A 24,070-nucleotide genomic window follows, 5' to 3' on the forward strand; every position below is an offset into this window, starting at 1 on the left:
AGGCTGTCCAAATCATCCCCCAAAGGCACTGAAAACACTGTCCCAGGCCCTGTCCTGCCTCGCCAGCCCCCCAAAGTTTGAGAACCTCTGCATTGCTGTACTGGGTACAGCCTGCCTTTTCGGATCTCTGTATTCAGAAAGGAATGCGCACTGAAGGGCAAGGTAGATATTCCCTCTAAATTGATAAAGGAAGCTTTTAGGGTAATCACAGAGTGCAATCCAATACTATTTAGAGAATTAACACGACAGGATGCAGCACTTCCAGACCGGCACTGAATTGAGAGTAATAAATAATAGAGTAGTATTCTCGAGCCTGAAGTGACCTTGACAAGTCTTTTGTCTCTGATTACAGGTTTGATGATTTTTTTTTCAAGTGGTGTGTGTGTGTGCGCGCGCGCGTGTGCGCAGAGAGAGGGGTTGGGTAGGTCTGGCTGGTTCCTTCTTCAAACTCCAGACTTTTCTCTGGTGATTTCCCCACCTCCCTCGGCAGGTCTTTCCATTGTGTGGTGTGCTTGGGCCGGTTTGGGTGGGCCACAGGGCGTGTGAAGGGGGGGGAGGTCGCAGGAGATGAAGATGAATTCCAGGACCTCAAATGACAGGCCTTGGTGATTGCAGGCCCTGAGCGTGTGAGTACAAAGATTGTAGCTGTGAAGTTCTTTACCTGCCAGTGACTGCCTTCTCCCACATTTTCTTCACAGCTTAGCTCCTGAAAGAATTGGCAGTACTTCCTCAGCAGTCCTAGCCATGTTTTAGGTGCACGGCAGCTACATGGCAACTAGCTACCATGGGCAGCACCAACCTCTAGAACATGGCCCTCATCGTAGAAAGTTCTGTTGGATGGCACTTAGAGGCCCTATTGCCAAGTGCCGTTTACGTGCGCTTGCGTGTGTGCCGTGTGCACCTCAAATCACACATTGCTAAAATATACCTTATTCTCTTTTTCCCAGACTTCCTTTTTCTATCACAAGCTCTCTGTCCCCATCTCTGCAGGCACCCAAATCAGAAGTCCCAGGCAGCTCTCAGCTCTTCCCTCTCCTTCCCCCTCAGTGTCCCATCAGATGTCAGGTACATCCAGCCCACCTCTTCAGCATCTGTCTCCTGTCCCTTCCCCTCCAGCCCGTCCTCTCCTCTGAGCTCCGACCCCTGTTGTCTCTTACCTGGACTTGTCTGTGGCATCCAGGCTGAGCTCCCTGCTCTAGGTCTCCCAGATCTTGTCCACTCTTCACACTGTGTCCCCAGTGGCTATCCACACGTAAGTGTCATTGCCGTGCTCCTGTTTGTTAACAAGCCAGCAACTCCCCGCCTACAAGATCCATCCAAACCTATCCACAGGCCTTCAAGGCTGGCCACGCCCTGGCCATCACCTGCTCCTCCACCTCCAGCATTCCAGACACTGGTGTGCAGAGTTCCCTGCTGTGCCCCAACCATGTGATCCCATACATCTGCTTTCTTTCCGCTCTGCATGGACTCGTGCTCCTTGCCAGACACATCTTTTCTCTGAGCTCGGGTCAAGCCTAGCTCCCTGTCTGCAGCCTATCTGGCCCGGCACCTAGGAGAGTACTGACCTCTTCTCCTGTCCCCCCTTCCTGAGCCCATCTGTGGGGCTGACTAACACAGCCTCACTTATTCCCAGGCCCGCTTCCCCTCCTAGTAAGCACCTTAAAAGGCTGAGGTGCAGTCCGTGGGTCACCGATGCTGGCGCTCAGTACGTGTACAAGGAAAGCAGAGAAGGGGGAAGAGGCCCACCTAAGACACCCAGTGCAGTTGTGGGCTAGGAGAAGGCAAGGGCTAACAGTTATGGGGAAGGTGGACCTGGAAAAGGGAGGGTGAGTTTGTATCAGGTGGTCCCCAGCTGCAGTCTGCGGACTCCCACAACCCAACAGACAGGAACCACTTCAAAGGTGATGCTGAGGTTTGATTCTGAAGACTTAGGAGAATGGTACGCCCAATAAGCAATAAAGAAAGGACAGAAGGAATTAGTTTTAGAAGGTAAAAACTATCAACTTGATGCTAGGTAAACTAAGTTGGAGGTATGTACAGAATGTTCAGGTGATTGGAAATGGAATTACCCCTGGGGCCTAAATAAAAATGACAGTCATACGCTTGACCCAAAACCAGTTTTCCTCTCTCTTGCCAGACCATGAAGCTTTGCGTAGCACCACGTGGGAGGTGAGAAAGCACCAGACAACCTGGGGCTGGAACACAACGGATATCACTTGGAATACCATCATCCCACGACTCTTTGGTGCTTACACTCAGTAGTCAAAGCCAGACACAAGCAGTTGCCAAATGCAAGAATGTAGAGCAAAATAAAAGACTCTTTGAGTCAAACCATGGAAAGCCAAATTATTTGCCCACACCGAGGAGGGAAATGTTAAGGATGAGACTATTCAGAACAGAAGGGCTGATAAGAGTCCAGATAGCTGGGGCCAAGGACACAGAGCAAAAGCTGGTCTGTTCACCACTAGCAGTGACATCAGGGCTCTCTTGGAAGCACACAGAGTAGGGTATAGCTCCTAGGCTTGTGGGTAGCTCAAGAGGTAAATCGGGATCCTTAGAGGTGGAACAGGGAAGCCTGGAGGCCACAGTCCGCCCTGGGGAAGGCACTGACGGAAACTAGCAAGCCAGAGATCTTACTATGATTCCAAAACAGAGCCTGTTGAGTTACATTAAGCAGTTAAAACACCCATGACTGGTATGGCTCAGTTGGTTGTTGGAGGGTTGTCCCGTACGCCAAAAGGTTGTGGGTTTGATCCTGGGTCAGGATGTGTATGAGAAGGTAACCGGTCGATGTTTCTTGAGACAGAGAGGGAGGGACGAGGTAGGTACATATATAAAATCTCTTTCTCTCCTTTGCCCTCTGCCCTCCCACTCTCCCTCCTTCTCTTTCTAAAAAGAGATGAAAAAATGTCGTCAACTGAGGATTGCAAAAAAATTTTTTTAAAGAAGCTAAAATAGCCCTGGCTGATGCGGCTCCGTGGATTGAGCGCCAGCCTGCGAACCAAAGGGTCACCGGTCCAATTCCCAGTCAAGGTACATGCCCGAGTTGTGGGCCAGGTCCCCAGTTGTGGGTATGTGGGAGGCAAAGGGTCAATGATTTTCTCGCACACTGATATTTGTCTCCCTGTCTGTCTCTCTTCCCCTCCCTTTAAAAACAAATAAAAATAAAATTTAACAAGGGAGACTAAAATAGCTGCTAGGGGCCCATGCAGAAAGACATTTAAGCTAGGCAGCCCCCGTGAACAAAGTGGCCATGTCCACACAAGAGATTCTCCTGCAGCTCAGACCTGGCATCTCTCTGGCTGAGCCTCCAGGGGCTCGACTGTTGGGGAGAGAGAGATGGGGCGGGCAGGACCCATCCGCTGTGGGGATGTGGGTGGCAGGTGTGGCAGCAGCTGAGGCAGGAAGGGAGAGCCTCATGCACACAGGGCTGGGGAGAGGTCCTGAAAGGAGGGACATTTAACCTTGTCTGTACATGCAAGACATGTTGAGGCTGAGGGAAGGCTGTTGGTCTTGATGGTCAGGAGATGAACCAAGATTTTGCAGAGAAACAAAACGGTGGAAACCTAAGCCAGCTTGGAAGAGGTGAGAGGGTGGAGGCCCTGAACTGTCAGTTGGATGTTAAAGAGTCCATGTGTGGATGGGGAGAGTGGTTTGGGAAGCCCGAGACCTGAGTGAGTTTGTAGGCTGTGGAAAGGTCATGTAGGAGGGTGAAATGATGGAAGGAAAACACAGGAGAGTGGTAGGAACACAGTGCGGGAGAGGGTGGAATTAATAGCACCAGTGGTGGCACCTACACTCTTTTGCCTCTAAGCAGAGGAGAAAGGAAATTTATGAGTAGTGATGCAATAGAGGAGAAAATGTTAGGCGGCTCATGTGCAGTGGCCCCAGGCTTCTCTGTGAAGTAGGCGGTGCTGCCCTCAACTAAGGAGGACTGTGAAGACCTGGAAAAGATGGTCTGGACTGTGAATACAGGCATCAGGGGAAGGGATGAGGCCAAAATGCCGGAGTGGCAGCTGAGGCCCAGGGGCAGATGACCAGTCAGCTTTGTCTGGGCCTTACTCTAACCAGCGTCGGCAGCCCAGCGTCGGAGGGCACAGGTGCTCCTGGGGGCCACCTAGGCCTAAAATTGGGCAGCAGCATGGGCTCCATGCCATCCCAGAAGGGCTCAGGAGGGGATCGGAGGCCTGGGGCGCAGCACAGAGGGAGCAGACACGAGTGGCTGCACTGTGCTATCCAAGACACGTCAGGAGAGAAGGCAGTGGAGGACGGGGTGACAGATCATAGACTGTGAAGTTTAGCATGTTAAAGGTTACACTTTTTAAAATAAAAACTTTTAAACACTTAAGTAAGAGAGAATAGTGAACAATTCACAGCTGAGCACGTGTCGGATGTGGCGTAAGTGTAAACCAGTGGGACGGGGCGGAAGGGTGCTAGAGGCTGCGAGTTCTTCAGAGAAGATCCTCACCAGTGGCTGGTGATGGGCAGAAGGATTCATCTGCTCAGTGAGGATCATGGTGCAGTTTTCTGGTACTTTCTACCTGGTGAGGGAGGGGGGTAGGTTTGGGATAGGTGACGGGAACAAGGGCAGTCAGGGTGACAGAACGGTACACAGGTGTGGTGAACTCGGGAAGGAACTAGGTAATGACGATAAGGCCTATGGGGTGAGAACATGACCAAATCCATATTCTCTCCAGTGCTTTAAGCAGGGAGAGTAAGGATGTTCATTCTTGGAGAGGATATTGAGGGACTCGGTTTCACACCAGCGAAGCCGGTTCTTGGGGAAGCAGAGTGTGGCAAAGGGATGGAATTTTGTCTAATAGGAGGGACAAGCAGGGGTTACTGGGCCTGCGCAGAGGAATTTGTGCGGTAGGTGATTATGGAAACTTAGGGGTCAAGAGGGTATGTTATTTACTGTGTGTGTGTGTGTGTGTGTGCGCGCGCGCGCGCGCACGCGCGCCCTGGGCACCTCTGAAGTCCATCCTCATGGTAAAACAGGAGAAACACAGTGTCTTCAGATTCTGAAGATAAAGAGAAAGATGAAGCAACCTGGGCATTTACTCACACACAACATATCCTTTGTGTATTAACTTATCCAAGACAATTACAGCCGGCTCCTTAGAAGAGATGAGGGCTGAAACTGCTCTGCTGGACATCTGGAGAAATCTTGTTCTACACACGTCCATTTGTGATCACCCTGGGTTGGGGGTACTTAGTTACGAGGAATCGAAGGTTTCCGGAATATCTGAATAATTGAGGTTGTGGCAGCCATGCTTATAGGCCCTGCAACAACCGCTGCTCCTATAGAATACGTTGGCCACATACTGTTACAGCCTTAGGCTAAATACAGACTGCAAGTATTTCTTTACCTTTTAAAATACCTCTTTCCTAACACAATTCCTGAAGCTGACCATTAGGATAGAAGGTTCGTCTTTGTAAGTCTTGATCTTTTTATAACAATATAGCAGCATCCAGTAAGTCAGTGACCCATGCTTCCAAATAAAGATAGTTTCTGAAACACATACAGATTTAGAGATTTACTTCAAAGGTTGGAGAGAGGATTCATTTTAAATGATAAGACAAGCTAGCACTTGGGAATCTGCGCAGCGCCAGGCATTGCTCGGCATGCATGCCATGCATTATCTCATTCAGTTCTCACAGTGATGTCACGGAGCCAATAATATAACTATTCTCATTTTGAGATGGGCGTCTGAAATGTTCAGTCACTTTCCAAGGAAGGGGGTCATACTGTGAGTAGCACAATCAGAACGCAGTCTTGGTCTTACCCGTATGTCACACTGTGGTCAGGGGTGCTGCAAGGTGAGTGTGATTACTCAACATTTTTCCACAGGTGAGAAAGGGGGCACACCTGTGAGCAAGAAGCACATTAGAAATGTAGAAACAAATGCTGAGTTGTTAGAGTTTTCCCTCACTGCTTAGAGCTTTTTATTAGCACATCACCAGCGCTTCATCTGTGGCTGAAAACTGTCCAAATGCCATTTAATTTTACATGGCAAAGAATTAAAGCTAGAACAGATTTTTAAAGATTCCCGAAGTAAACAGAAAATAGATGTTTTAATTTCTGTGCCTAATGTCAAGTTTCTTTCGAGCATTTCTTCCATTTGCTGCTTCGGAAGTCATATACTGATTAAAACCCAAAGTGAATTTTTTGAGCTCATAGTCACTGCTCTCAAATTGCTGCCTGGCACATTTGGGGCCAGTGAGACACTTAGTGTTTTATAGCTTCAGTTGGTTTTAAATACTTATTTCGCTGTGCTTTTAAAGAATTGTCATTAAATAAGAATGATGGGGCCGTGGTCGTTTGTAGATTCACTGGGGAACATCTGTGCCTTCATTATAATATGTTCACAAATCAATACATCGTTGCTCTTTGTGTAACAGAACGCAAAGTCAACCCTGGTTAGTATTTTTTTGTAAGTACATGGGCTGGAGCGGCTTTCCAGGAAGGGTGAGTCTTGAAGTGCGCGCGTCTCTGTTGTGCACTACACCCTCCTGGCAACACCTGGTTCTTTGGCAGTTTGCCTTTTGAGCATCCTTGTCTTCTAACAACAGTTGTGTTCTCAAAAGGCTGGAGAGAGAGGAATTGGAAAGAAAGGCAGAGGAGGAGAGGCTTCGCCTAGAAGAGGAAACCCGTAAGCAGGAAGAGGAAAAGAAGCAGCAGGAGGAGGAAAAGAAGCGACAGGAAGAGGAAAAGAAAAGACTGGAGGAAGAGGAGGCCAGGAAGAAAGCCAAAGAGGAGTTGCTTTTGAAAGAAAAGCAAGAAAAGGAAAAGCAAGAAAAAGCTATGATTGAAAAGCAGGTACTGTCTGTGTCTTCATAGAGACTTTCTTTAAGGACCTTAGTTTCTATTAGGTAAAATTAGTTAAATTTGAAAGTCTCATAATATTTACTTGAAGTATTTTTTAAAAGGTTTATATATATTTATTTTTAGAGAGAAGGGAAGGGAGGGAGGAAGAGAGGCAGAAAAACATTGATGTGAGAGAGAAACATCAATTGGTTGCCTCTCATGCCCCCATCTGGGAACTGAACCCACAACCCAGGCATGTGCCCTGACCGGGAATTGAACCAGGAACCTTTTGCTTTGCAGGATGACCTCCAACCAACCAAGCCACACTGGTCAGGGCTGCTTGAAGTATTTTCTTAAACCAACTTGGATGGTTATTAAATATGTGTTCCTTTGGGCAATAAAAGTGAAGTGGACCATGTTCAGGTTCCCCCAGAAAGATGAGAATTTGGGTGTCAGTAGTTGATTCAGGAAAAGATCTCAGGAAACTGGTCAGGGAGTCAGAGGAAAGGCAATGTAAGTGCATTGATGAGTGGGTGACTGTGGGCAACTGGAACTCACTCCTTTTGAGACTCAGGAACTGTGGAACATGCCTTGGAATTGTCCCTCTGAGGGGCGAGGGAACTGGGTTATTTATCTACCAACTTCTGTTTGAAGGTCAGCTGTTGGGGAATAACTTTCCTGAAACTCTAGCCACATTCTACCACTTCATGGCCAGAAACTAACATCCGACACAGACCTTGGCCACAAACGGGAACTGTCTGCCCTTGATTTGCACAGTGGGCCAAGGGTGGACGAGTGAGGCCCAGCCATGTCTGCTGTGTCATAGAGCCATCCGTGTAAATCTACATTGAGTGTTGGGGCAACAGCCACTTTGGGGTAGATGATGTGGTTGAAGAACATAGGCCAACCCTGGGGAATAACGATAGTGTCTTCTTAGCTTAGTAAACCCTATGCCTTGGTTTACCTGTTTCTGTCAGAAGGAAGAATCGGAGGCAAAGGCCCAGGAGGCAGCTAAACAGATGCGTCTGGACAGGGAACAGATCATGCTGCAGATTGAACAGGAGCGACTGGAGAGGAAGAAGGTGAGGGCTAAGGGGTTCGGAGCACCGAGGGTGAGGCCAATCCAGTTCCTTTTTGCAGTTTTTGAGTGGAGTGATCTTAGAACAGCCAAATTGGGGTGGGCTCATTGATAGTGCTGTTTAGATCTTCTATACCTTTATTAGTTTTCTGTCATCTTGTCCTATCAGTTACTGAGAGAGGAGTGTTAGAAGCTCCAACTGTGATTGTGAATTTGTCCATTTCTCCTTCCAGTTCTATCAGCTTTTGTGTTTCATGTTTTCAAGTTCGGCTCTTGGGTGAATATGTACTTCAGATTACTTCGGTTTCCTTTTGAATGGACGCCTTTATCATTAGAAATGTCCTCTATCTCTAGTAATACTTGTCTTTTTTAAAAAATTATTTATTTATTTATTTTTAGAGAGAGGGGAAGAGGTGGGAAAAAAGAGGGAGAGAAACACTGTGCTCCGTTGCCTCTCATATATCCCCAACCGGGTATCTGGCCCGCAACCCAGGCATGTGCCCGGACCAGGATTTAAACCACTGACCTTTCAGGTTCTGAGATGATGCCAAACCCACTGAGCCACACCCCACAGGGCCAGTAATGCTTGTCTTAAAGTCCACTCTGTCTTTCTTCCTAGGATTAGAATTTGCACAGTAAATCTTTTCCCATCTTTTTACTTTGATCCTGTGCGTGTCTTTATACATGTATCTCTTATAAACAGCATATAGTCAGGACTTGGTAGGTAGTCTTAGCCTTTAAATGGAAGTGTTTGGTCTATTTACATTTAGTGCAGTTATGGGTGAAGTTGGATTTAAGGAGGCAGATTCTAAAAGGGTCCAATCTCCTGGTGTCCTAGCCCCAGCCTGGGCTTTGTGTTGCTGTAGGCCAGAGCCAGGAGCCCGTGGCCTCCCTTCCCAACTTGCATGTCAGCCTCACTTTGTCTAGGGTGGTCTTCTTGAGTGGCAAGTGGTGATTTATAGATTTTTAGGTAACCTAAGAAGAGGAAGGAAAAAGAGGGGCTATAAACAAAACGTTGATTCCAGATACTAGTTCACTTTTCAAACAGTTGCCCTTGTTCATGGGGCGACAATGTACATCTGCAAAACCAATGGAAACCCTTTCTACACTCCTTGTCCTCTGCTGATGTTTCTCTCGTGTGAGTTTGCTGAGAAACGTGAAATTGCATATAGACCCAGCTACTTTTTTGTGGGTTTGGTCATGCATTCCTCTTACCTGATGCTTTTTGGTTTCCAGAGAATAGATGAAATCATGAAGAGAACAAGGAAGAGTGATGTGTCTCCGGAAGTGAAGGTAGGCATTCAGAATACCGTTGTCGCAGTTCATGGGCGGAATGGCAGAATACATTCAGTGGCATTGTTGATCTCGGAGAGGAGCGGCTAGATAGAATGGACCCTTCCTGTTTTCTTCCCGGCTACATTAAGGGGGTTGTAGGTGCCTGAAAAGAGGAGTTTCAGAGATAGGGTGGTAATTACAACTTTTCTCAGAGAAATGGGGGTGGGGATGCAGGAGAGGCACAGTAGTCATGAATAAAAAAAGAACGGTGCCATATTAATACAGGAAACACAGCTGCCTTGTAATAAGCTCAGAAGATTCAAAGAATTCTGTGGAGCAGGCAGATGGCCCAGCATGGTTCCAAATAGCCTCTGATGCTTTTCCAAAGCATGTCTTTCTGTGTAAGTCAGTCTTCCCTCTATTTGTTTTTAGAAAGAAGACCTGAAAATGGAGCTTCAGCCTGCTGTGTGTGTGGAAAATAAGACAAAAGCGGTTGTCCCAAACAAAATAGGTGAGTGTGAGGTCTGGGTCTTGGGTCCCTCCTTTAAGGAGGGGAGGGCTCCACACACCCCCTGCAGGGGCCAAGCACCCGTGGGCCCTAGGAGCGTGTCTACTGGAGGGAGCCTGTGCACTTTGCCTTCCCTGGTGGGGTCTCCATCTCCAGCACACAGGTCAGCCAGGTCCATGTGGAAAGCACTGGGTTCCCCTGTTATTCTAGTAATCCCGGTACAGGAGCCAGCTGGCTGCTGGCCCGTGCTGCTTTCCAGGGAGCCTAACTGCTGGGCAGGTTCTGTTAAGAACTGACAGCCCTGGCTGGTGTGGCTCAGTTAGTTGGAGCGTTGTCCTGTGCACCAAAAGGTTGGGGGTTCTGTTCCCAGTCAGGGCACAACTTAGGTTGTGGGTTCGATCGTCAGTCAAGGTGTGTGTGGGAGGCAAGCAGTTGTTGTCTCTCTTTCACATCGATGTTTCTATCTCTCTCTCCCTTCCTTCTCTATAAAATCAACAAACATATTTTTTTAAAGCTGAGGAAGAAACAGGTTTTTAAAGATTTTTATTTATGTATTTATTTTTAGAGGGAGAGAAACATCAATGTGTGGTTGCCTCTCACATGGCCCACACTGGGGACCTGGCCTGCAACCCAAGCATGTGCCCTGACTGAGAATCAAACCTGCAACCTTTTGGTTCATAGGCCTGTGCTCAATGCACTGAGCTATACCAGCCAGGAAACAACCATATTTTTTTTAAAAAAAGTACTGGGTACTGTTCTACAGCGATTTCTCCTGCCTTCTACACTCCCAGGTACTGCAGCTCTCATCTAGCATGTTCACTTAAAACTCCTTAGGTTGGAATATTTCACAGCAGCCAGTCAGAAAACGTGTATCCATCTCAGAGTCACTCCTCACATTTCTCCTTTGTCTTGTAGCTCAGGGACCTGTACAGTGTATGACACCAAGTCCCCCGGCTGGGTCATGGGATGCCATTTGTCTCCCCTCCCCCTCTGTCAAAGTGATTACCTGGGATTCTTTTTGCAAAAGATTTTGCACTGTTGTTAAAGCAGAGGATTACATTAATTGAGTCTATATACACACACATATATATATATATATATATATATATATATATATATTTCCTCTGTTGTTCCATTGTTTGAGATATTTTATGATTAACAGAATGGTTTTGTGTTCTCAATCAGAAATCAATGGATTGAGCACTTGCCAGGAAGGTAATAGTGTGGAGCCTGCTGTCCCAGAAACTTTCCCCGGAGACACTTTCTCCAATGCACTTAAAGCAGTTGGGGGACCCGTTCATCTGGACACCCTTGATGGGAAATTGAACAGTCTGGACCACTCGGCCGAAGAAGTTCAGTCTATGGATGTCAGGTAAGTTGGTTTCTTTTGCACTTGAGCCTCATCTCTTTTCCAAATAGCTCCCCTGCCTTGTAGTTGATCTCTTCGTTTTCTACACACCCAGATCACATCCAGTAGGTTCGGTTGCCATTGAGGGAAGCTCTTAGTAGCACATTAGTGTCCTGGGTTAGACTCCTTAGAAGCAGAGCCTGGGGTCAGCGAGTCTAGGGCCTGGGATTTATCGGAGAGAGTTCACAGGGGAAAGCAGAGGGGGCGGGGAACTGGATGGGGCAGGGAACGTCATTAGGCAAGGATGTAGTCCCTGCTGGTTCCATGGGAGCCCTGGAGGGTGAATACCGATCACAGACTGGCTGGAATGAGATAAGGGAGATAAGGCAAACAGCCCTCATGCCGCCACTTATCTGTCAGTCCTCCCTTATCTGTCAGTCCTGGGCTGTGGGCCAGTCAGGGTTCGGAGGTGGAGGGGGGGGTACTAATGTAATGTCTGTGGCCTGAAGGCAATTGTCAGAAAAAGGGTGGTGACTGAATCCTTAGTTGCCAGCTCTCTCTGCAGCCAGGGGATGGGTGCATCTGTAGGTGAAGGGGCACCAACAGGGCCCACGGGGTATAATGTCTCAGGTTTAAATGAATCTGTCATTGCAGACTTGAGAAAGGAACTAATTTGCTTTCAGATTCTGAAAACTGAAGGAGTTCTTAAACTGGTATGTTTGTGGATGGCGCCACGTGGCAAACTAAATCTCAGAAGGAAGGAGAACTCACTTAGCATGGGATTGGGGCTGTGGCGCCAGAACAGAGAGCCCCGGGCAGGGTTGTTGGCATAGGGGGCAGCTCTCCAAGTTGGGAGGGTCGGACAGTGTCATGCCAAAGCTCTCCCAGAGTTTACTCTGCTGTCCTTGGCTGTGAATTGTCAGCTCGGGCGGCGGTGGGGCATGGGGCGGAGGGTCTTTCCTAGGGCATACTGACTGTAAATATCCTGGCTTGTGCACCCTGGCCCTGAGCTGAACGTGTGAGAACTCAGGGTCCAGCAGCCCTTCACCAGAAGAGCAAGTCCTGTGCAAACTGATAGCAGGGCCTCTTCATCCCTTGACGCCATCTCCCCTGACACCACTCTGCCCCCAGGGGGAAACATCTGCAGCCTGTTAAAGGTTAACACATAGCATTCCACTCCCCACCCCTGTGCTGAGCCAGCTTGCTCTTTCTGTCTCTCTGGGTGGGGGAAGGGCGTGAGACATGGCACTAGCCAGGGATCAAAAAAGCGAAGGGGCTTTGTGCGTGCACTGAGTTTTCCCGGTGGCCACCTCTGTCTTTGGAGAGGGGTGGTTCCAGGAGGGTGCACCCAAGCTTGTGGCGTTCTCTCCTCCCCAAGCTCTGACCAGTTGTTTAAACCTAGGGGGAATGGATGAGGGGTGGCGGTGTCTGCTAATGAGGCAGTTTGCCCCGGCACCAGAAGTGGTATTAGGTTAGCCGCTGCTCAGTCTGAGGGAGACGGATCCTCTGAGCTTCTACAGTTCACTGGGTTTTTCCAGATTCTTCTCTAAGAACTTATCAAGGACAAAAATCGCAGATCAACCTGGTAGCAGCCTTACTCTGACTGTTAAGAGACTCCAGATGATGGGCCCTCAAATGGCAACGCACCACCTATCAGAGCTAGGCCGGTAGTTGCTGCAGGCAGCCTTTCCATTTTTAGGGCAAGGGGAGAGAGTGAGTCAGGCCCTCTGGGCAGGAGCTAGACAAGGCAGGGGGGTGGAGTGGAAGCCTCCCTATGGAGAGGAAGCGGTAGGAGAGGTTCTTTCTGCAGGTGACCCGGTGAACAGTGGGGTGAATAGTGGGGCGAATAGTGGGATCATTGTTCACCATGGCCCAACCTCAATCCGAGCACTTAACATTACCCCAGGCACCAACACTTCCACAGCATGAGCACATCCCTCTCACAGGAGCCCTGATGGGGAGAAATGACTTTGTCCCATTTTACAGCAGAGGAACCTGAGGCCAGGGAAGGAAAAGTGCAGCTCAGGGCCGCACTGCTAGAGAGGGGCAGTACCCCCAGCCCCTCCCCATTCCCCCCTGGAACCCCTGTGCTGATTAGGGCCTTTCCTCAGCTCACTTTTAACTTCCAGCATTTGCCTTTTCTGTCTGGGTTTCCCATTTCAAAGGTTTGGGAAGTTCTTGGCTTCTCTGCAGTAGAAGGCTGCTGGCTGCGGTTCTTATTTTCTTCCTTCCTATGGGCAGTGTGAGCCCAGCCTTCGCAGCCCTGCTCAGCCCCCTTCCCTTGCTCTCATCCATGGAGGCCTTGTGTCTGTCAGCGGCTCAGATGGGAACTAACATGTATTTTTTACAGTGTGTTACAAGTTCTGGCTCGAAAGCCATCTTCTCTAGAAAGGAAAAGTACTGTAACAAAATATGAGAATTAATAGTTCTATCTGTCTGTCTGTCTGTCTCTCCCTCTCCTTCTCCCTCTTCCCTCTCTCTGCCTCGCCACCCACCCCCCCCCCCCAAGTCCTGTTTCAAAAGAAGAGCTTATCTCCATCCCAGAATTTTCACCAGTGAGTGAAATGATTCCTGGGGTGTCTCTGGACCAAAACGGAACTGGTAATGCCCGGGCTCTTCAAGATCTCTTAGATTTCACCGGCCCCCCCATGTTCCCCAAGAGATCCAGTGAAAATCTCAGCCTGGATGACTGTAATAAAAACCTGATCGAAGGATTTAACAGTCCCAGCCAAGAAAATACTCTGAACACCTTCTGTTGACGAATACAGCAGCTCTTTAATGAAAGGTACAGGCTTTTGATGATAGTCTAAATCTGTAACTCTCCAGCTGGGTCCTGAATGTAGGATAAACATCATTCGGCTTCCTGGATGATCTGTTTCATTTGAAAAATGGAAACATGAATATGAACATATGGTATATACTGCAAGGCACACAGGAACTGAAATGGATTTCGAGTAAATCCTTCACATGGGAGCCTTCAGCACCACACCCGGCCCTGCTGTGTAGGGTGTGTGTGTGTGTGTTGAGAAGCCTAAAACTTTGACCCACCCCCTGTCTAAACTAGGAGCTTACCTAGAAGCAAAGAGAGAATGCTATAGTGATCCGGGGCGGCATTAATGAAATGAACTTCTCCCCTAGTTCTTACCCAGAAACATCGCACATTTTATCCAGAATCATTTGTATACGTTCCATGAGTGTTGAGCCAAGTGATTTCCTGTTCTATTGACCCATTCCGGAGTCTTCCAAAGCAAATATTTGTTCCTGGAGGAAACATACCTGAGGGAGTGGGACATAGAGGCAGCTGAAGTTCCTGCCCCGAAGCTTTTCTTCCCCGTGATTTTTTTCTCGCCAGAGTCCTTCTAAAGGCTCTTTTCATTGGCGGAAGTTGTATCTATGGGTTCTAAACACTCTGCATTTCTGTGGATTTGGTTATATACACCTTCCATTAGATGGACTGCAGTCTGGGGCTTATTTGCTTTTCAGTGGTGAAAACACAGTTAGAATTTAGCATCAATTTTGTTTTAACGTCATAATGCCAATTTTCTGCCGCTTTACTCTCTTTTCAGACATTTTTATAGTCTCAGCCTTCTCTCAGCCACTTTGTGTTTGGTGCTGCTCCACTCCTGTAGCAGGACTACGCTGCCTGATAGGATTTAGTCCCACCTGTGTCTTTCTCAAACGAGGAGACAGGTTGGGGAGGCTGCATGGCCGAGGTCACGGTGTCCCATAGACATTTCTGCCTGACCGCAGCTACCGGCTATAGACAGCTCATTCTAGTGTTCCTGTCTCTTGGCTCTGGGGAAAGCTCCTTTCACACACACAAGGGTATGCGTGGCAGCTCATTTTGGAATACCTCTGGTTTGAAAGAGCCGCTGCCTTCTTGGACACTTCAAAAACAGAAGCCATTCACGTGAGCACTCTATTGGGCATTCATACCTACAGCTCAAGATTTAGTAAGAGCTTTCTTTTGTTATTGGCATACCTGGAACCCTTCAGTTCACTGACCTCCCTATCCAGTAAGGACCAAGAAATCCACAAACCTTTGGCTTCTTGAGTCTATGTCCTACATCTCTAAAAGAAGTGCAAAATCCCTGTCCTAAAAGAAACAACAATATCTTGGCTAAATAATTGCCTTCATACTGCTTGTATATTTTCATTTGTCTTATACTCCAGTTCTCAAATTCTTCTCAACCAGAAGTGGCACCACCCCTGCAGAGGGTGTGGGGAGGGAGGGTGTTTGGAAATGTGTTGAGGGATTTTGTTGTCGCAGTGGCTCAGTGGCGGCACTGGCCTTTGCAAAGCAAAGCTTGGGGCTTTAAACATCCTGCAAGTTTTAGGACAGTTCACACAAAGAAAACTTGCCCCCCCCCCCCGGAAGAATAGTCCTACATGAAATGCTGTAGCACTTTTGTTGAGAGAGAGTGTGTGAGCCAAAGAAAATGAAATCACCAAGAAGGCAGAAAGTTTCATAGTGTGCAAGCGGTTTAGTGTAAGGGAGTAGACGCTACAAATTGCCACTCAGTGTCTTCGTTGGTCTCACCAGGGTTTGTTTGTGAATTGACACAGGTGGTGTTTCGAGAAGCCATGAAGCTGCTGGTAGTCAAATTTGAGCTGCTGGCCCTCGGAAGAAACTTCTGTCGTCCTTAACTACTGGATTCCAAATTCCGAGATCGAATTGTAACCGTATTCCTAGTTAAGTCTGTCAAACACTGGCCACTCTTGGTAGAAACCTTGCGAAGTTTTAGCGATACTCCATGTCATGGTTCAATGTAGAAGCTTCAGCTGCTGATGAAGTGCTTCCTATACTACTTACTCTGTTATCATAGTGATCACCCGCAACTGAGTCATTCCAGCTGGGAAGTTCACCTTGTAACCATTCTTATTCCCAAAGTTGGAGCACATAATTTAGATGTCGTTCCCTGTAAATATTCTAGACATTTACGCAGACTCTACTTAAATATATACTGAACATGGGCTGCATATCTCCCTGTCTGTGTTTGGGAGAAGAAATTCCAGAGGGTTCTCCCCGCTCTCTGTGGTTTCTGTGTGGAAGTTACTATCAAGAAAGTGTTCTTTTATTATTAAGCTTAGTCACCTGCAAAAATGCACTGTGCCACATTACTCCTTGGGGAGCTAACGGAGTAAGTTTGGTTGAGTAACGAAGCCATTAAACAGCGTGGAATGATTTCTGTTTTCTTATGCATATCCCTATAGACATGAACAGCTGAATCTAGAAAGGACATTTTCATATTGCACCTTAAAATCTCGGAGCTCTAGTCACTCCAAACCATTGAGTGGCTTTTGGACTGAATGAATCCTGTGTCTCATGCGCTGGTTGTTGATTGTCATGTTGTTAATACTGAAGCTTTTGTTTGTTTGTTCCTGTATTTGCTCAACTCTAATAAAAACAAGCACAGATGAAAATGCCAGTACTGTGAAATAAGGGGGCCCTGAACGGGGCTCACTGTGTCACTGCAATGGACTTGAACATAAAAGATCCAAACAGAGGACAGATGTCACTAGAATGTATACTTCTTGCATTTTATGCCATATAATGTGTTTTTTTTTAATTTCATTTCTTGTGGTGAAATGTGACTTTCTGATTTAAAATGACCTTTCCTTTGAATCTCTTGTTTGACTTGTACAATAAGAGTGTGGAAAGATCCATAATTCTGACTGAGGCTTGCAACCAGCAAGTGTAGCGTCAATAGTCATCTTGTTTACGTGTTTTCAAAAGCAGCTATAGTTTAAAGCTTTGTTAGTTATGGAAACTATGTATGTTTGTGTATGTATATATACTAAATAAAATATATGCCTCCAGGAATGCAGTGCCATTGATCTTGATGACTGCTGGGGAAGATCCCTTTTATGACAAGCACATAGAAAATCAGCATGGTCTGGCTTTCAGGAAATGCCTCGCCATCTTCTTGCAGCTTTATTTTTGAGAAAGGTCTGCTTTGTTGTGATCTGTTGTACCTCACAGCATCATTGTAATGTGGTGGTGCCTCATCTGCATGGTGTGCGCATTGTCTTTACTGTGAAATACATGGTCACTGAAGAGTCTGATGGTGTGCTAGTGTTTTGTTGGTTTCTGTAGGCTCAATGGAGAAATCTGCTGAACTCAAACCAGAATTTTTCAAACCCCCGTGGAAAACAAACCCCCAGATCTTGCGTGGCTGCCCTTTCCCTGTCGAACTCATTAAAATTCTTCTGTTGTCCCTTGAAAGTGAAGTCAACTGTGGAAATAAGCTCCACAGATGAGCTGCCCTAGGACACGGTGAACTTCCAAGTACAGTAAAGTTGCTGTACTTTCAGACCACAGCCAGTAGGGGTTTCTAGCTAGTTAACATTAGTGTAACCTACGAAAACATTCCCCATAGCAATCTGGTGTTTAAACGAAATTATAATGGAATGGTGACCCTTATTTTCCAGTAAGCTAAATCCCAGAGCAGCTTGTTGTATCTAATCCATGGCTTGCCTACAGCCTGGGAGACAGCGCCAACCAGGTCCAGGAGTGGGGGACGCAGGGCTAGAATGGAGATGTCCCGATGCTCATGGCGACTTCTGGTTGGCAGTCTCCAAAGCTGGGGCTCAGTCAGCGCAGCCCTCCCTAGCTCTGCAGACAAAGGCTTTGGCAAGGGCACAAGAGTAGAGGAGCTCTTTTCTATATGCTGGCCTTTGACAGTGGCATTGAAAGTAGTTTTTTTCATCGTGATCCCTGGCCAGAGGGTCATAGTAGAGGCCAATCATTCCTAAGAGCAATTGTAATTTTGTGAACATTCGAAATTTTTCTTAGTGTGTACAGGTTTCCTATTGCAAAGGCTTTGGTAAACTAAATTTGGAAAGCAAATGTAAAGAAGTAATTTGTTTCTAGACCCACTGCTTTGGGGCACAATACAGGGTGACCTCTATCCCCACTCTTCAGTACCCCTTCAGGAAGCATAATTATGCAATAAAATGGAGTGAGAACTGTTAGAAGCATTAGAAAAGAGAAGCTTATATAGATAGGCTTTTATTTTTATTTTTATTTTGTATAGGCTTTTTTGGGGGAAGCCAGGAGAAAAAATTGAAAAACTCTTAGAATAATTTCACAGGGGAGTCACCTACTAAATAAAGAAAAGTTAGCCCTGGCTGGTGTGGCTCAGTGGATTGAGCGCGGGCCTGCGAACCACACAATCGAGGTTCGATTCCCGGTCAGGGCACATGCCTGGGTTGTAGGCCAGTTCCCAGCGGGGGACTCACAAGAAGCAACCATACATTGATATTTCTCTCCTTTTCTCCTTCCCTTCCTCTCTAAAGATAAATAAATATTTTTTTAAAAGCTGACATTTTTTAAAAAAGAAAAAGAAAAGTTAAGTTTTCTTATAGATTAATAGCAAATAAGAAGTAGATCCCAATAAAACCCATGTAATTTCTGGAAATAACAAGCTATGTCTAAAACTTGACTGGTAATCAGCATAGTCGTAAATAGAAAGACAAGCCATGTCCCCAAATGGGAAAACCTATGCTTGCGAAGAAGACCAATAGTAGGTGGCCCTCACCTTTGTGCGGTATTCATAAACTAAATGAAGTTCCAGTCAATGGGATTTTTTTTGACAACTTGGGAATATAATTTTGAAGTTCATGTAAGGAAATAAACACTCTTTCTGGCATCTTGGAGACTGGGAGGGCTGCTGGGAACCGGACTTTTCTCAGGACAAATGCATCTGGAAGGTGGTGGTCGGAGGCCATTTTGTTCGGCTCAGAGTGGGGTCTCCAGAACCAGAGGGAGCACACAGCTCTTCTTAAAATTGAAGGTGTTTATGCTCAAGATGAAACTGAATTCCATCTAGGTGAGAGATGCGTTCACGTGTTCAAGAACACAGTGACTCCCCGTGGCAAACCGAACAAAACCACAGCAATGGTGGGGGGTGGGGGGGAGGTAACTCATCCTCGTGGAAACACTGGCATGGTTTGCGATAAATTCCGAAGCAACCTTCTTGCCAAGGCCATTGGACACAGAACCTGTGTACCCCTCAAGGATTTAAATTTATTGAAAAGTAAATAAAGAAAATGGATTTGTTCTCTTGTAAAAAAAAATTAAAAAGAAGGACAGCTAGGAGACTTACAAGTTTTTAAAGGGGAGTTGTTTTTTTTGTAATCCTCACTTGAGGATATGTTTATTGATTTGAAAGAGACAGAGAGACATCCATGTGAGAAACATCTATTGCCTCCCATACACACCCTAACCAGGGATCAAACCTGCAACTTAGGTATGTGCCCTGACTGGCAATTGAACTCGCAACCTTTTGCTGTACCAGACGATGCTCCAACCAACTGAGCCCACTGGCCAGGGCAAAAGGGAGTTTTAAAAGAGGAGAATTGTCCCCATTCAATAGTAAAATGCATGATTAAACTCCAAAACAAAAACAGTGTGGTCTGATAGAGAAATGGAATTTGGAATAGAAATAGAGATCAGCGCCATATCCAAGAGTTGTAAGAATTTTTTGTTCCTGTAAAAAGAGAACACGGGGTTTATGGTCTCCTGAGGGGATGAGTTTAGCATCTCTGGTTGGGTGGGGTAAGGGCTCAGCAGTCAGTGAGGGAACAGGAAAGACAGGCGTGCGATCCAAGGTGTGGATACAAATTATGCTTCAAGGTTTAAGTCGGGAATTTTTACATACAAGGCTTGGTAGCAGCCTTTAAAGATCCTAAAGTGATGCCCCCTCTCCCCAGGATGTGCCGTGACCTCAGGAGGTGAGAAGCAGTGGCTTCTACTCGACATGGTCTAAGCTTCTCCAGGAATTGACCTTCACAGCCGGCACGTCCTGAGTTCCTGCTGTGCGTGAGATGGTGCTAAGACTTCTCCAGGCTATGAGGTAGGTAGAAGAGGGCTATGTGCCAAGGTGCTACTTGGCAGAGCCGGGGTTGACTCTAGGGCCCCAGCTTTGGAAACCCTGGGAGAGCTGACAGGCTCTCCTGCCCCTGAGAGCAAGGAGTGTTTCGCTAGAGCAGGTGCTCGTAGCCGAGAAGGGCCTGAACCCCCATGGGGAGTCCTAGTTGTAAGTGTGCTTTTATTTAAAAAGATTGAGGTATCATTCACATAGCATAAAATTACCCCTTTTAACATATACATCTCCACCTTTGATGTATTCACAAAATTGTGCAACCATCACCGCCATTTAATTCTAGAGCATTTTCAACTGGCATGGTTTTGCAAGCATTTCTTATTTATTCATCTCCTCAAACAAGCACAGCTTGGCTTTACCATTAGTTCAGGTACCTGGAAGCAAGAACATCCTGTTTGAAAATAGTATCCCCTGGACCAGTCACATCCCCTTCTCCCCTCTCCAATGGGTCAAACTAGCGGTGTGTGTGTGTGTAACCCAATTCATGTGGGCTGCTTTGTGCTGTTTCACGTTCTCTGTGCATAAATATTGCATTAAATGTCAAACACAGGCTCACTTATCAGATACTCAGCATGGGACTTCTAGGGTGATGCGAGACATAGAGTGGGTGAAACATTTAAAACGCTTTTAAAATCCTGAACCTCGAGACGTGCTTTTAACCGTTACCATAAGAACAGGAGGGCGAGGGCTGGTTCTACTTGTCCTCACGTTTCTGAGACAGATGGCCCATGTTGACCAGGAGGGAGAGAGCATTTCAGTGCCATCTATTTTGTTTCTTTCTCCTAAGGTATAGACCAGGGTCCAAGACAATGGGAACTGTATGCACTGTAGAAAGAAATCACTCCTTCCACACCTGAGAGCCGGAGGGGAACCTTGCAAAAGGCACAGGAATCTAATTGGCTTCAGGTGTTGCTCCAGGCGAGCTTACTCCCTACCTCTCCCTTTAGCTCTGAAGTGGACAAACGAGAAGCTTCTGTGGGGCAGTTGGGAAATACCAACGTTTAATGCTCCCATTGGCACAGGGATGGTTGGCATTAGGGGAAGCATCTACAGCAGCCAGCCTTTTGCACGTCCAAGAAAGCATAAAGGCAGCCTTTGCCTATCTCACCAAGAGGAAATGAAAACTGCAAGGAATAGAGTCCCAAGGAATTGACCTTTTACCTAAAGTCACTTCTTTCAGATTAGCGCCAACAGCTCTCTGGTGCCTGTCCTTCTCTTTGAATTACATTTTCCTAGTCGTGTGTGGGCTCATCTTTTTATATGGAGATGTAAAATATATACTTATATTTTATATATACACATATCTTTTTTAGTCCTCACCTGAGGACACTTTCTCATTGCTTTTAGAGAAAGAGGAAGGGAGAGAGAGAGAACATCAATGCAAGAGAGCAGCATCAATTAGCTGCCTCCTGCATACATCTCCACCAGGGATCATTCATGCTGGGGCCGGGCATCAAACCCACCACAACCCAGATGTGCCCTGTCCCAGAATCGAACCCACAACTGTTCAGCCACAGGGTGATGCTCTTACCAACTGAGCCACACTGTCCAGGGCTGGGCCCGTCTTTGAAACAACCAGAAATTGGTCAAGAAAAAAGGGAGAGCTAGGAAGGGGCTAGATCATCTGCAGTAGACATGCCAAGAGTTTATTGGATCCATGCAGTCCCCATGGTGCCACTCAAAGGCTGTTCTAGAACAAAAGCTGAATCTTACTGGTACCGCTAAGAGGAAAGGATAAATTCCATTTCCTCAGTGGACCTGGCCTTCTGAAGTGTTTTCGGGAGCCACCCAGTGCAGAGACAGCCCCAATAAGCTGGTATGAGAGGTTCAGTGTTCACCAGTGGTAAGAAATTATCCAGAATGTGGAAATAAGGCCAAAAAGTGACTGGACACTCTGTCAAAGCCCTGCCAGATCATGGCCTCGATGAAGCAGCCCGACGGGCTACTGGGTCTCAGGGATGTGACTTCCTGTGACTGACCATGTGCTATTGACTAGGACCCAGTCTCTGGAGTTACTCACTTGAGCTAGACGGTTGCAGATGACTTTGTCCTGTACAAAAGCTAACTCTGAAGGCTATGTGTGTTTGTCCCTGTAGGACGCTAAGCAATTTTGTATCTAACTTTGCAGCATTTCCCCCCCGCCCACTAAATGTATATGTGTGTATAACATCTGTGTGCTGTGTGTGTTGCTGTGTGTAGACCTACAAAGGCATGTACATAACTGTCAGCTCCCAGACACTCCCTTCATGGAGCTTTGTCATCCTGCTCCTTAATGAGTTAAGCACATTTTTGACACATATATTTAGATCACTCTATATTTACATCACAATTATGCTTTGAACCTTTGGAAGTTATCCTTTGGCAATGAGGAAGCTTTAAGTCCTCTGCAGGCTTTGGGAAACTTTAAACAGCTGCTATAATGGCTTTAAAGCTGCATATTGAGTGCTAGTGTAGTGGATGTCGTAGCGTGCCACCCAGACGTACCTCCCCTTTAGGACGGAGGTATTTGGCCTTCCAGATGCGGCAGGTAGTTTCTGAGTCTTGTTGATAGAGTTCCCCTCTGAGAACTGCCCCTGACTGAAGGAGGCTGTCTCATCAAGGTCAAACACCCTCACTTAGGCAGCCTGCATCCAGTGACTGGATAACCGGGCCCTTTCCCTCCAGGTGGGACAACTCAGAAGGGCTGTCCCAACTTCAGAGCTCCCTATGGGTTCACCTGAGGCCTTTGTTGAGACCACAGTGTAGCCCAAGTTCCCCCTTCTGCTTCCTCCACTTCCTGGCACTCCCCATGTACTTCTCCATGCTAATTGGTCTCTGAGGCTGTTCCTGGAGAACCCGACCTGAGCCAGCTAGGCACTGTGCTAAACGCTTCATGTGTTCTCTCTATTAACCTTAAGAACGACTTTCAGAGAGGCGCTGTTGTTGCCCTGCTCGCTTTACCATGAGGACCAAGATAGATGAAGTACCTTGTCCAAGGTCACGTACAGCCAAGAAGTACTCAGCTGGGCTCCAAGCCCAAGATTTCCTTTGGAGCCTATGCTTGCCCTGGCCCACCACACCTCAAAGTTCCTGCCTGGGGAAATCATACCCAGTCCCTAGAGGCTCTTGCCGGTCTACACTCCTGGCTATATTTTGCAAGTTTCCCAATTGATCTCAAGCAGCTTCCCTCACCGAAGTTCTTGCTGACTTTGCAAATTGCTGGGAATCTTCTGCAGTGGGTATTTGATCTATCTTTCTATTGCTCAGTCCAGCATGATACTTGCACCTTCCGTCTGGAAGCACAGAAAGTTGGTGTTAGATTTTTTTGGTCACCCAGGAGGAAAGGCTCATTTATTAAACAACGATGTGCAAATACCTACTCCCTTGTGCCAAGCATTTTGCTAAGGACGGGATGCAACAGAGAATGGAGCTAGGTGTTGTCCTCTCCTTCCTGGAGCCCACAATCTAGCAGGGAAGAGAGACAGTAGACAAATAATTTACGGAGTTATTATTTGCAATTGGGATGGATAAGGAGGTCAGGTCTTTTGTTGCATGTTTTTGTATTATTGCAGTTTGTGATGAGGTATTTCTTTGGCTCTTTTTTTAAAGATGTTATTTGTTTATCTTTAGAGGGGAAGGGAAAGAGAGAGGGAGAGAAATACCAAGGTATGGTTGCCTCTCGTGAGTCCCCTGCTGGGAACTGGCTTGCAACCCAGGCATGTGCCCTGACTGGGAATCGAACCTTGATCGTGTGGTTTGCAGGCCTGGGCTCAATCCACTGAGCTACACCAGCCAGGGCTCTTTGGCTCTTTAATTAATATCTGTCTCCTCCACTGTAAGCCTGCTGATAGGGCTGCCATATTCCTACCAGCAACACATGTATTCAGTAAATATTTGTGAGTGAAGAAGCACAGCTGCCACTGAGGAAATCTGTGGATTAAAATCCATGGCCTCTGATCTGTATATCTTTCTGCCAGACCCACATTCTGTCATGAGATGACAGTCTCAAGGATCCTGGTTTTTGTGTTTGCTTTTGGATCCCCAGCACCTAGAACAGCCTGTCACAAAGTAGCCCCACAATAAATCAATGTTGATTAAATTTTTTAAATGGAGAATATTTATACCAGTTTGAATGATTCCACCACACACAGCACAAAGTGGCTTCATATTAAGGGTATTTATTAGT

General features: G+C 46.8%; 1 protein-coding gene across 1 annotated transcript in view; it reads left to right on the forward strand.

Annotated features, from left to right (window-relative positions):
* Nucleotides 1-17,064, forward strand: part of MAP7D2 (MAP7 domain containing 2) — an 88,241-nt gene extending 71,177 nt beyond the window's left edge. The window contains exons 11-17 of the mRNA XM_037046355.1: nucleotides 6,589-6,820; nucleotides 7,786-7,890; nucleotides 9,123-9,179; nucleotides 9,594-9,672; nucleotides 10,855-11,041; nucleotides 13,527-13,802; nucleotides 15,584-17,064. Of these exons, the coding sequence (XP_036902250.1) occupies nucleotides 6,589-6,820; nucleotides 7,786-7,890; nucleotides 9,123-9,179; nucleotides 9,594-9,672; nucleotides 10,855-11,041; nucleotides 13,527-13,776 (910 nt within the window). The 3' untranslated portion in view covers nucleotides 13,777-13,802; nucleotides 15,584-17,064. The remainder of the gene's footprint in view (nucleotides 1-6,588; nucleotides 6,821-7,785; nucleotides 7,891-9,122; nucleotides 9,180-9,593; nucleotides 9,673-10,854; nucleotides 11,042-13,526; nucleotides 13,803-15,583) is intronic.
* The last annotated feature ends 7,006 nt before the right edge of the window (nucleotides 17,065-24,070 follow it).

This window comes from Sturnira hondurensis, unplaced genomic scaffold (assembly GCF_014824575.4).
Source record: "Sturnira hondurensis isolate 20B ecotype Veracruz unplaced genomic scaffold, ASM1482457v3 Scaffold0005220, whole genome shotgun sequence".
In the NCBI taxonomy this organism is placed as follows: domain Eukaryota; kingdom Metazoa; phylum Chordata; class Mammalia; order Chiroptera; family Phyllostomidae; genus Sturnira; species Sturnira hondurensis.